The sequence below is a fragment of the Punica granatum genome, unplaced genomic scaffold, assembly GCF_007655135.1.
Source record: "Punica granatum isolate Tunisia-2019 unplaced genomic scaffold, ASM765513v2 Contig00440, whole genome shotgun sequence".
Lineage (NCBI taxonomy): Eukaryota > Viridiplantae > Streptophyta > Magnoliopsida > Myrtales > Lythraceae > Punica > Punica granatum.
Genome location: NW_022204350.1, coordinates 35,136 through 47,948, shown reverse-complemented (window position 1 = coordinate 47,948; position 12,813 = coordinate 35,136). Strand labels below are relative to the sequence as shown.

The window sequence follows — 12,813 nt, the reverse complement described above, 5'->3', positions numbered from 1 at the left end:
GAGTAGGTTTTGACCGATTCCGGGTATATTTGGTATTTGTGCACACCTTTAATTGAAACGAGGGGACAAACTTTCATTTGAGAACAAAGGCTTGGTCCCCATATATGTCCACTGTCAACAGTAGAACTGGTGTCCTTACTAAAATTGATAATTTTACATTCAAAAAAAAATGTGGTCAAAAATTTTTATCGAATGTGGTAAAAAATACAATATAAATGGTTTTGCATGGGGAAAGAAATGCATGGCATTTCGATGACCACAAATAACTTCAAAAGTGCTTTTCGATGGTCATGATCATCAAGTGTACGACGTTGGAAATGGATCAAATGCCACATGTTTTCTGGTTACTTCGGAAGAAATGATATTCACGTGAATGCGGTGGCGATGAAATAAGGAAAGAATTATAGTACAATAATATATGCTCTCGTCCAAAATTAAAAGTTCTCACTAGTGGATGGACAAGACATAATTATTAAAGAATGTATAACATAGTGACGCACGCGTTTACTTAGTAATCAAGAGGATTCGATACTCAAATGAAACTACGCATATATCTTTATTAAATATTTACTTCTTGAACTTCATTATAGATTATATGCACAGTAAACTTCCATGGGAGGCGACGTTTCTTCTGCCATTCAATTTTCTTTAAGCACCCTGCTTATATTATCAACCATGTGTGCTTCCCCTTAACCAACTGGTCCAAGTCAATGGGCTACTAATAACATTAATTATTAAAGAAAATTATAAAAGGGAATATCTTATATACATATAAACCAGAATTTCCGACGGTCCTACCTAATAAAAATGATAACTATGGAAATTAAGGGGGTAAAAAAAAATATTGAATATATTCTGACTCTCCATTGATCCAGCGATGAATAGTGCCATAGTGCCAGCATTCGTCGTTTTGGAGTTCGCTGCTCGTCTGCTTTTCTGGTTGCCCTCTGTATCATCCTAGTGGCCCCTGCCTCTCTTATGTAGTCCATGTCCCCAAGGCCGTGTGTTCGATTCCGTCAGCCCGACCGCGAATAGTAACCCGGGCTTCAGTTGGGTGATCTCTGTTGGAGTCGGTGGGCAAAAATGGGGTGTTGACATATATTGTTATATTATTTTATATATTTCTATTCTTCTATATTAGTTTTAAATTTATGGAATCTTCCATCTAGATAAATATTATTATTATTCTATATAATATCAGTTTTTCAATTCATATAATCTTACTTTGTTGGTAAGGATTATTATTGTTCTATATAATGAGTCATTAGATATATTATTTATATACATATATTAACTCAATTTTTTTATATATGCTTTCTATATTTTTCTTATTTTTTATAATTTATTAAAAGGTAATTATTTTCATAATTCATGATTCATGATTCTTTTTTTTAAACATGTTGAATTTTACTTTTCAATATGCTCGTACATATATATGCTTAGTTTTTATGATAAATTATACATGTACTTCATTCATTTACATTTATCTCTTATATATAATTAAGTTAGGCTCAATTTTTATAATGTTACGTTAAGTTAATGGTTTATATACATTTATCTCTTATATATAATTAAGAAATTACAACAAAAATTTTCTCTTAATTGTATTTAGTAAGAGATTTAGGTACATTTAATTGCATTTAATAAATATTTATTATTATTATTCTTTTGTTTTAATTTTTTTTCCATATTCTTTTAATTTTATTTAAATTTAAATTATTATATATAGTGAGTAAGAGATTTAGATACATTAATTGCATTTATTAAAACTTTTTAATTGTTTTCTTTATTTTTATTTTTTTTCATATTTTTGAAACTTTTTAAAAGTATTTATTATGCATCCAAGGAAATTTTAGTTATATTTAGAAAGTTATTGTTTTAGAATTTATTGACCAATTTCAATAAAATAGCGATCATGTTTGGTGCATGGGATCAAAACAGTGCACTGGGGAACTAGTCAACACACCTGTCGATCAGGTGTAAAAAGGAAAAGCAAAGGGTACAAAAGGAAGAGGGTGACATCAACAGCATTTGAAGGGATGGGAGAGGAGCAGCAGATGGCGTGAAGGAGAAGGAGAAGAAGAAGAAAGGAAATGAAAGAGATGCTTGCTCTCCACCTTGTTCAGCCATTGAAGAAGAAAAAAAAACAGAAGAAAAGGAGGATGCAGGGCTATGATCAACGGTTCATGGAGATGATCTGGATATCCGAACTTTTAATCAACTTCTCATGAATTTTTCGGTGTATGTGATATTTTTCCTTGATTCTACACGGGTTGGGCTCATACTTGTAAAATTTCAAGATCATTCAACCTCGGGAAGTATCCAAAACAATTTTTCTTCAACAGCTGGCCAAAACCGAGTGATTTATTTCTGATTTGTGAGGAAATCTTCGATTCTGTACTAATCGAACTCAAAACATATCCCATTTTCTTTGACTTTATGAACCTTCGGTGAGCTCAAAATCTAACGACGTTGGCAATGCTTGAAAATACGAAAAAATGAATTTTTTATGGATTTCTCTCCCTCAACAAGCGGAACCTGTCTCGGTTTAACTGTCTCGTGCATAGTGCACTTGAAAATTCATAACTCTCTTCGCATTGAATCTTGGGACAAGTGACCCCCAAAATCGAACGTAACTCGATTTCCTAGGTCAAACATATGGGAATCACCCTTTTAGGTTCAGATTGATCATGATATGATCCATCAAATCCCATGCTCGAGCTGCTCTATTCACTGTTTGGACACCTCAGCTCCCACGAATTTTATCTTTATGCTCGAATGGGCTCTCGATGTGATTTTTATGTTGAAATGTCCCTGACTCATCAAATCTTGATATAAAAATATAGAACTTGGCTCTGGGATCCATGAAGGTAGTTGTACTCACCGAAGAAAACGGTACAGAGATGTGGGTTCCTCTTTATCCACGGCTTTCGGTTTCGAATATTAATAATTCGTATCTTACTCTTCGGGATCAATTGTGTGCGCCACAAAATTTCATATGTTGTACTTGCCATTTTTTGCAAGAATATAATAGGAGAGCCTTATATGTTGAAATTAATTCATCAAGTTGATGATAAATAGACAGAGAAGTTCGGCTGCCAACATGGATCCTATTCCATCTTTATCAAAAATGGGATAGGAATCCGTACAACGAGAAAACGAAAGGCGCCGAGATATTCTATGACCAAAGGCCTTGTTATGAGCGGCATTTGAACTAGCGCTTTCCAGATGCATGAACCGAATTTCAGCCTTTCTGATTGTGACTTGAAAAAGAAGAGAAAGAACTGGGAGTTGCACCTACATAAGATTTTATTCTTGAACAGAAATACATTTTTTGGTTATCTTGATGATCTTCGAGTATCGGTGGACCAAAACGGGATGTTAACACATAAGTGACAACATGGCAGAGCGAGAGAGCTTCGTTTTTTATTTTTGATGACGTGGTGGCGTAAAAATTCGGATATATATATATATATATATATATATATTAGAAAGATGCTTTTTCACAGTGACAAACATTCCGTGTGAATATGTGCGTTCCAACTTCCAAGCCGGTCCTATAAATTCCCGTCCCACCAAGACTCTTTTAATCAATTCATCAGCTCCAAAAATTTGCAATCTTCCTGCAGTAGAGTCCCTCAGCTACACCTGATTAATTAAGAATGAGTGAGATGTCTGCTCATCAACAACTTCCATCCTTAGCTGCTGAACGTCGTCGTGCAGACTATCATCCTAGTGTGTGGGGAGACTTTTTCCTCTCAGACGATGCTTCTCAAGAAAGGGTAAAGTATATATACATAGAGACCTATTTTGTACACGCGCTGTATGTATGTACGATTACAAAAGCTCCGTGTTTTTTCAAATATATGTACGATTATATATATTTATATATATAGTGACATGATACATTTTCCTAATATATGTTCCCAAATGGTATTATTAGCTCCAGGCGGATGCCTCATCCTCTCGACCACTACTGCCAGACCCACCCGGAAGAACTAATGACCTATAAATTTCCAATGGACTTAAGAAAATAAGCTTCAACAGAAAATACATACATACATACATACATATATATATATAAAAGGAAAAATGAAAACAGCCCCGAGAATTACACACAAAGATGTAGAGGACTTCATGACAATTGATTTTTATATTTTGGGTGATTTTTATATGTGTGTGTATATATATATACATATATATATATATATGCATGTATGTATATATCATTCTTCCCATACTTTTTTGTAGATGGACTTTGATGACACGTCAAAGCAACAAATTGAAGACTTGAAGAACGAGGTGAAGAGGATATTTGAAGTTGCTGCTTCCGATGATAACCGGAGAGAGCTATTAAACTTGGTCAATCATACTCAACGTCTAGGCATCGGTTATCACTTTGAGAAAGAGATTGATGAAGCTCTGAAGCAAGTTCACGAGAGAAGCATCGAGTCTGTGGATGGTCCAAGCTTTGCCAGTGATCTTTACACCACTGCCCTCATGTTCAGGTTGCTAAGGCAGCAGGGTTACAAGATAAATAGCAGTACGTATTCAGTAATCAATTATAATAGTTAAACGTGGCTTAAGGTGGCTTTGGGTTTCCAGGTCAGTTGTCTTTTGATTTATGCCAAAGTGCGTGCATATGTGCACTCATGCAGGTGCGTTTAGCAAGTTCAAGGGTCCGGACGGAAACTTTGATGAGTCACTTGAAACCGACGTGAGAGGTTTGCTGAGCTTATATGAAGCTAGCCATCTCCGGACTCACGGAGAGGATGTTCTTGAGGAAGCCCTAGCTTTCACTCTCACCCACCTTGCCTCCACGAATGAGAAGCTCGGCCCTGCCCTCATTAGAGATGAGATAAGCCGCTCCCAAAGGCAGTTTAACATTCGTAAGGGGTTAACAAGACTAGATTCACGAAAATATATTAAAATATATGAAGAAGAAGCTTCACACAATAAAGTGCTCCTGAAGTTGGCAAAGTTAGATTTCAACCTGCTACAGACGCTGCACCAAAGGGAAATAGGCTGCATCGTGAGGTTAATGATATATCATATATAGTTATATTTAATTTTATCTTTTGTACGTACGTAATTATGTCTGTCTATACATATATATATCTTGTAATTAGCTTTCTTTCCATACTTTTCTTTCACAAATTACCTTTATTTCACCCTATAAATATATGTAGTTACAATTTACTCGTTCGTCTATCAGTGTTCTTTGCTTGAATTTGCTATTTCTAGATTCGTTGCTGATTGAGCGATCATAATAACATTCCAAACTGCCTGCCATGCATATTAATTAACCTGTGACCAATTTTAAGTTTTTAAAAACTGGAAAAGAAGGAAAATGCTTTTCAAAAAGCATTTTTCATCTTGACCTGCGACTGGATTTACATGACATGATTTTCGACCATATCCATTACTTAGGTGGTGGAAGAGCCTATATGTCAAGAAGAATTTCCCTTTTACAAGAGACAGGATCGTCGAGTGCTACTTCTGGAGTATGCTAGCTTATGAGCTAGAGCACGGATCTTTTAGGATAATATTTACCAAAGTAATTGCCATGATCACCATTATTGATGATATCTTCGATGTCCATGGCACATTCGAAGAGCTGGAAGTCTTTACCCGTGCTGTTGAAAGGTCAGGCTCTTATACGAATAACCCAAACTTAGAATCGACTGTAATATGTAATGGTATCATATATATGACATGGTCACAAGGCTAGTGAAAGCTATAGATAGAGCTTGAGATCTAAAAAACCAATTATTATTTTATCGATGACTTTCATTTCGGTTGTCAGGTGGGACATGGAGGTCATAGACGAGCTGCCTGACTATATGCAAGTGTGTTACCGAGCATTGCTAGATGTTTATAGAGAAGCTGAGCACTTGTTGCCTGAGGAAGTAGGATCTTATAGCATATACTTCGGTATAGAATCGGTACGTTCAACTTCGCTAATTTTTTTTAAAGCACCTGTTTATTACAGCGTGTAAGCTTTTTCTTGAAATTTTTTTTCCTGAGATCAGAGAAACCCATATATCTTGTTTTCTTTTTGACTTTTGGCATGACTCTGGCAGATGAAAGGTATGGTGAGAGCATATTTTGCTGAAGCGAAATGGTACCATCATCAATATACCCCAACAATGGAGGAGTACATGCAAGTCGCATTGGTCTCAGGTGGCGGTTTATTCCTAGCAGCTACAGCCTTCGTAGGGTTAAAGGATGTTGTAACCAAAGATGACTTTGAATGGCTGTTCAAAATTCCGAAGATTCTTAGGGGTTGTCAAATCGTAATTCGATTAGTAAACGACATGGTCACTCATAAGGTATCACAACTTGTTAAATTTTATTTCTCCTGTCATAATTAAGTATCTTCTTTTTTGGGTAAATATAATTAAGTCTCTTTGTTAATCAAAAGTCAACACCTTATTCTTCTTTTCCTAAAAGCGGATAGGAGGAAAAGAACAATGAGGTACACAAGGACTCATCATTTTTTTTTCCAATTAGAAGGGAGAATGTTGGCCTAATATAATGATCACTGATCACTCTTTCTCTAATTTTTTTCCTCTCATTTTTTTAAATTTTATAACAATCGGTATCCAGGTTCCACCAGCTCAATAAGGCAAAAAGTTACTCTACTTTATAAAAAATTATGATAAATTTCAACGACATCTCTTATAATTTGTAAAATGGCCAGTGACATCCCCTCCTTTCAAAATTAGCCACACATTACCCCTCATTTCGCTGATTTCCATTATTTTTTTCTTAAAACAGATCAGATTTTGTTCGAATAAAAAAATCAGGTGATGGGTCGATCTGTACAGTTCGGTACATGGGATCCACATAGCAAAGTGAATGTTCTCTTGGTGCCACTTCAATGAAATGAGGGGTGGTGTGTGGTTAATTTTTTAAAAGAGGATTGTCTTTAACCATTTCACAAATTATAGGGGGTATCATCGAAATTAACCCTAAAAATTATTATTTCAAATTATATTTAATAATGAAAAATATTTTTTTGAATGAGAAAAATTATCTTTCTAAATGTAATTAACTAAAATAACATTATAACCGATATATGAAAACCAATCAGTGTAATGTCCGCGATAGAACACTAGTTAAGACAAGTGGAACCTCTCCAACGTTACTGTTATAGAGAAAAGATGAGGAGAGAAAATGCAAACGTTCAACATTTGTCAATTTCTTCAAGTTTAATCTTGAACATTTATTTTCAAATCCTAAATTGTTGCAACATATTTCATATTGAGTCTCTTAAATCTAGTGCACTATTAAGTTTACCAATTAACGCAACTCCCGAGGCAGCGTCTCCCATTTGGAACTTTCTTCGCATCAATTAAACAGCTGGAATTGATCATCTTCATTAGAAAAAAATATATATATATTTCATATATAAGTACCTACATATTATATATATATATATATGTATATAAGCATGCATGTGAAAGAAATCAATATATTGCATGTTGGAGACCTTAATTGATTTATATATATATATATATATATATATGATCATGCAGTTTGAACAGAAGGTAGGCCAAGTGGCTTCAGCCGTGGAATGCTACATGAAGCAATATGGCGTCACTGAGGAGAAAGCAAAACATGAACTCTGGAAGCATGTCAATGATGCCTGGAAAGACATCAATGAAGAGGCCTTACACCAGACGGTCGTCTCGGCTCCACTACTTAATATGATCGTCGACATCGCCCGTATGATTGGTGTTTGGTATGAAGATATTGATATCTACACACATTCAAGCACCAGGATGAAGGATGGCATTACTTCCCTGTTCATCGATCCTTTTCCCTTAGATATGTAGCAGTGGAATTATGAGATTCGGGGTCCCCGAAATATATGTTTGAGTGTGTGTTTCTGCCCATGTGTGGAGTGAAAATAAAACTTTATGCAGTGAGTATGCTTTGTAATAACACGTGTTGCACATTTCATGTTTGTATTTATGTCCTCGTTAATGATAGATTTTAGAGAAAACTAGTAAAATGGTCATTGAAAGATTTTAAAACTAATAAATTACTACTTGAAAGAATTTTTTGAACAAAACGATCATTCAAAGATCAGAATCCATAACGTTTTGATACTACCGTCAAAATTCTGTTAGTGCCGTTACGAAAAAATGAAATGGACGCCTATGTGGCATCTAGTGGACAAATGACTCCGATTAACGTGGCACTTGCTCAAGAGCAACGTTGTTTGTTTTTCTTATATAAAAAAAAAGGTTACTTGCCCAAAACAACACCGTCCTCGCCCCACTCTCCTCCCCCAACCAAACGGCGACGTTGTTCCTCTCCCCCGCCCCTGTCGAACGACGTCGTCACTATCATCCCCTCCCTCCCCCATCTGCAATCAAAATTAGGGCAAGAAATCAAAATTAGGGATTTCCTGCCCTTAAACTTGGTCAATCATACTCAACGTCTAGGCATCGGTTATCACTTTGAGAAAGAGATTGATGAAGCTCTGAAGCAAGTTCACGAGAGAAGCATCGAGTCTGTGGATGGTCCAAGCTTTGCCAGTGATCTTTACACCACTGCCCTCATGTTCAGGTTGCTAAGGCAGCAGGGTTACAAGATAAATAGCAGTACGGATTCAGTAATCAATTATAATAGTTAAACGTGGCTTAAGGTGGCTTTGGGTTTCCAGGTCAGTTGTCTTTTGATTTATGCCAAAGTGCGTGCATATGTGCACTCATGCAGGTGCGTTTAGCAAGTTCAAGGGTCCGGACGGAAACTTTGATGAGTCACTTGAAACCGACGTGAGAGGTTTGCTGAGCTTATATGAAGCTAGCCATCTCCGGACTCACGGAGAGGATGTTCTTGAGGAAGCCCTAGCTTTCACTCTCACCCACCTTGCCTCCACGAATGAGAAGCTCGGCCCTGCCTTAATTAGAGATGAGATAAGCCGCTCCCAAAGGCAGTTTAACATTCGTAAGGGGTTAATAAAACTAGATTCACGAAAATATATTAAAATATATGAAGAAGAAGCTTCACACAATGAAGTGCTCCTGAAGTTGGCAAAGTTAGATTTCAACCTGCTACAGACGCTGCACCAAAGGAAACTAGGCTGCATCGTGAGGTTAATGATATATCATATATAGTTATATTTAATTTTATCTTTTGTACGTACGTAATTATGTCTATATATATATATATATATATATTGTAATTAGCTTTCTTTCCATACTTTTCTTTCACAAATCATCTTCATTTCATCCTATAAAAATATGTAGTGACAATTTAGCCGTTCGCATGTCAGTATTCTTCGCTTGAATTTGCTATTTCTAGATCTGTCTGCATTGCATATTAATTAGGGTAAATTACAAAAAAAAAATCCAAATTTTGTAAAATGTCTCAATTTTGTCATAAATTTTGTTTTGTAACAGAAAAAACCATAAGTTTTTTAAAATGTCTCAAAAATGACCTCCGTTATAACTTCCGTCAATTTTTGCCTACGTGTGACCTACGTGGACTGTTAAAGGGACCCACCATCAGCAGCAAAAATTGACGGAAGTTATAACGGAGGTCATTTTTGAGACATTTTAGAAAACTTATGGTTTTTTTTGTTACAAAACAAAATTTAGGACAAAACTGAGACTTTTTATAAAATTTGGGTTTTTTTTTGTAATTTGCCCTATTAATTAACCTATGACCAATTTTAAGGTTTTAAAAGCAGAAAAGAAGGAAAATGCTTTTCGAAAAGCATTTTTTATCTTGACCTGCGACTAGATTTGCATGACATGATTTTCAACCATGTCCATTACTTAGGTAGTGGAAGAGCCTAGATGTCAGGAAGAATTTCCCTTTTATAAGAGATAGGATCGTCGAGTGCTACTTCTGGAGTATGCTAGCTTATGTGCCAGAGCACACATCTTTCAGGATAATATTTACCAAAGTATTTGCCATGATCACCATTATTGATGATATCTTTGATGTCCATGGCACATTCGAAGAGCTGGAAGCATTTACCCGTGCTGTTGAAAGGTCAGGCTCTCATACGAATAACCCAAACTTAGAATCGACTGTAATATGTAATGGGTATCATATATATGACGTGGTCACATGTGGTCACATGGCTACTGATAGCTATAGATAGAGCTTGAGATCTAAAAAATTAATTATTATTTTATTGATGATTTTCATTTCGGTTGTTAGGTGGGACATGGAGGTCATAGACGAGCTGCCTGACTATATGCAAGTGTGTTACAGGGCCTTGCTAGATGTTTATAGAGAAGCTGAGCACTTGTTGCCTGAGGAAGTAGGATCTTATCGCATATCCTTTGGTATAGAATCGGTAAGTTCAACTTCACTAATTTTTTTTAAAGCACCTGTTCATTACAGCATGTAAGCTTTTTTGTTGAAATTTTTTGACTTTTGGCATGACTCTGGCAGATGAAAGGTATGGTGAGAGCACAGTTTGCCGAAGCGAAATGGTTCCATCGTCAATATACCCCATCAATGGAGGAGTACATGCAGGTCGCATTGGTCTCAACTGGCGGTTTACTCCTATCAGCTACAGCTTTCGTAGGGTTAAAGGATGCTGTAACCAAAGATGACTTTGAATGGGTGTTCAAAATTCCGAAGATTGTTAGGGGTTGTCAAATCGTGATTCGATTAGTAAACGACATGGCCACTCATAAGTTATCACAGCTTGTTAATTTTTCTTTTCCTGTCATAATTAAATATCCTTTTCTTTTCTGGATAAATATAATTAAGTATCTTTGCTACTCAAAAGTCAACACCTTATTCTTCTTTTCCTAAAAGAGGATATGAGGAAAAAAAATATTTTCAAGTTAGAGGGAAGGTTGTGGGTCTAGTATAATGATCACTAATCACTCTTTCTTTAATTTTTATCTCCCCATTTTTTAAAATTTTTATAAGAATTGGTATTTAGGTTCCACCAACTAATTTAGGCAAACAATTACTCTATTTTATTAAAAATTATGATAAATTTTGACAACACCCCCTATAATTTGTAAAATGACCAACCATCTCCTACTTTTAAAATTAGGCACACACTACCCCTCATTTTGATTCCTCCCCTTAAATTGGATCAAATTTGGTTTGGGTAAAGAAATCAGATAACGGGCCGATCTGTGCAATTTCGTATATGGGATTCACGTGATAAAATAAATGTTCTCTTAGTGCCACGTTAGTGAAAAGAGAGGTGATGTGTGAATAATTTTTGAAAAGAGAGTTGTCGCTTGTCATTTCACAAATTATAGAGCGTGTCATCGAAATTACCCTAACAATTATTTGTTTCAAATTGTATTTAATAATAAAAAATATTTTTATTTTAAACGAGAAAAATTATCTTTCTAAATGTAATTAACTAAAATAACATTATAACCGATACATCAAAATCATCCGGTGTAATGCACAGGATAGAACAATGGTTAAGACAAGAGGAAGCTCTCGAACGTTACTGTCATAGAGAAAAGATGAGGAGAGATAATGCAAAAATAACATTTGTCAATTTCTTCAATTTTAATCTGGAACTTTTATTTTCAAATCCTGAATTGTTTCAACATTTTTCACATTGAGTCTCTTGAATCTTGTGCACTATTAAGTTGACCAATTGACGCAACTCCCGAGGCAGCCTCTCTCGTTTGGAACTTTCTTCACATCAATTAAACAGTTGGAATTGATCATCTTCATTAGAAAATATATATATATATATATATATCATATATAAGTACCTACATATTACGTATATATATGTATATAAGCATCGTGTGAAAGAAATAAATATATTGCATGTCGGAGACCTTAGTTGATTTCTCTAGATATTTATATATAATTATTTATGCTCATGCAGTTTGAGCAGAAGGTAGGCCAAGCGGTTTCAGCCGTCGAATGCTACATGAAGCAATATGGAGTCACTGAGGAGGAAGCAAAACATGAACTCTGGAAGCATGTCATTGATGCCTGGAAAGACATCAATGAAGAGGCCCTACACCAGACGGTCGTCTCGGCTCCACTGCTTCATATGATCATTGACATCGCCCGTATGATGGGTGTTTGGTATGAAGATATTGATATCTACACACATTCAAGGACCAAGATGAAGGTTGGCATTGCTTCCCTGTTCATCGATCCTTTTCCCTTAGATATGTAGCAGTGGAATTATAAGATTCGGGGTCCCAGAAATATATGTTTGAGTGTGTGTTTCTGCCCATGTGTGGAGCGAAAATAAAATTTATGCAGTGAGAATGCTTTGTAATAACACGTGCTGCACATTTCATGTTTGTATTTATGTCCTTGTTAATGATAGATTTTATTTTTCTTTAATTATTATTGTGCGCACCTGAATTTTATCTCGTCTGGACACGCGTGCGCGCGCCTATGCAACGCGGCTTCGGAGTGTCCACCTTTCCGGGAACACGCGATGGACGTACGTGAGAAGGAGTCGCCATTTGCCATTTTACGACCCGAAGGTCGAGGACCGGTAAGTTATTCGGATCTAGGGGTACCGGGTACACCTACTTGCTAATGCATATGGTCTGCGGAACCCGAGGTTTCGAATTTGGGGGTTCTGTTACGTGCGAGCCTATATCTCGCACGCCCTATTAGTACTCTAGCTTGTCTAGGCTTGCCATTTAATTCAATTACCGCTTAATTAAGTTCCGCTCATCTTACGCGTTTTGACACTGTAAATTCGAAGAAATACTCCCACCGTCCACTCTCCGACCGGGATTCTTACATGAATAAATGTACAACATGAATCATTATATTGTCCTCTCAAATAAATAAAATACAAATTACAACAACTGAATCACAGTC

At 36.0% G+C, this 12,813-nt stretch overlaps 1 protein-coding gene across 1 annotated transcript; it reads left to right on the top strand.

The window, feature by feature from the left end:
• Nucleotides 1-3,605: 3,605 nt before the first annotated feature.
• On the top strand, nt 3,606-12,148 carry LOC116190453 ((-)-germacrene D synthase-like). Its single transcript, XM_031520131.1, has 13 exons — nt 3,606-3,782; nt 4,252-4,543; nt 4,659-5,037; nt 5,431-5,646; nt 5,807-5,945; nt 6,084-6,332; nt 7,542-7,840; nt 8,182-8,615; nt 8,731-9,109; nt 9,910-10,014; nt 10,186-10,324; nt 10,423-10,572; nt 11,849-12,148. The coding sequence occupies exons 1-13, from the start codon at nt 3,663-3,665 to the stop codon at nt 12,146-12,148; spliced, it is 3,201 nt and encodes a 1,066-aa protein (XP_031375991.1). The 5' UTR covers nt 3,606-3,662.
• Nucleotides 12,149-12,813: the final 665 nt, after the last annotated feature.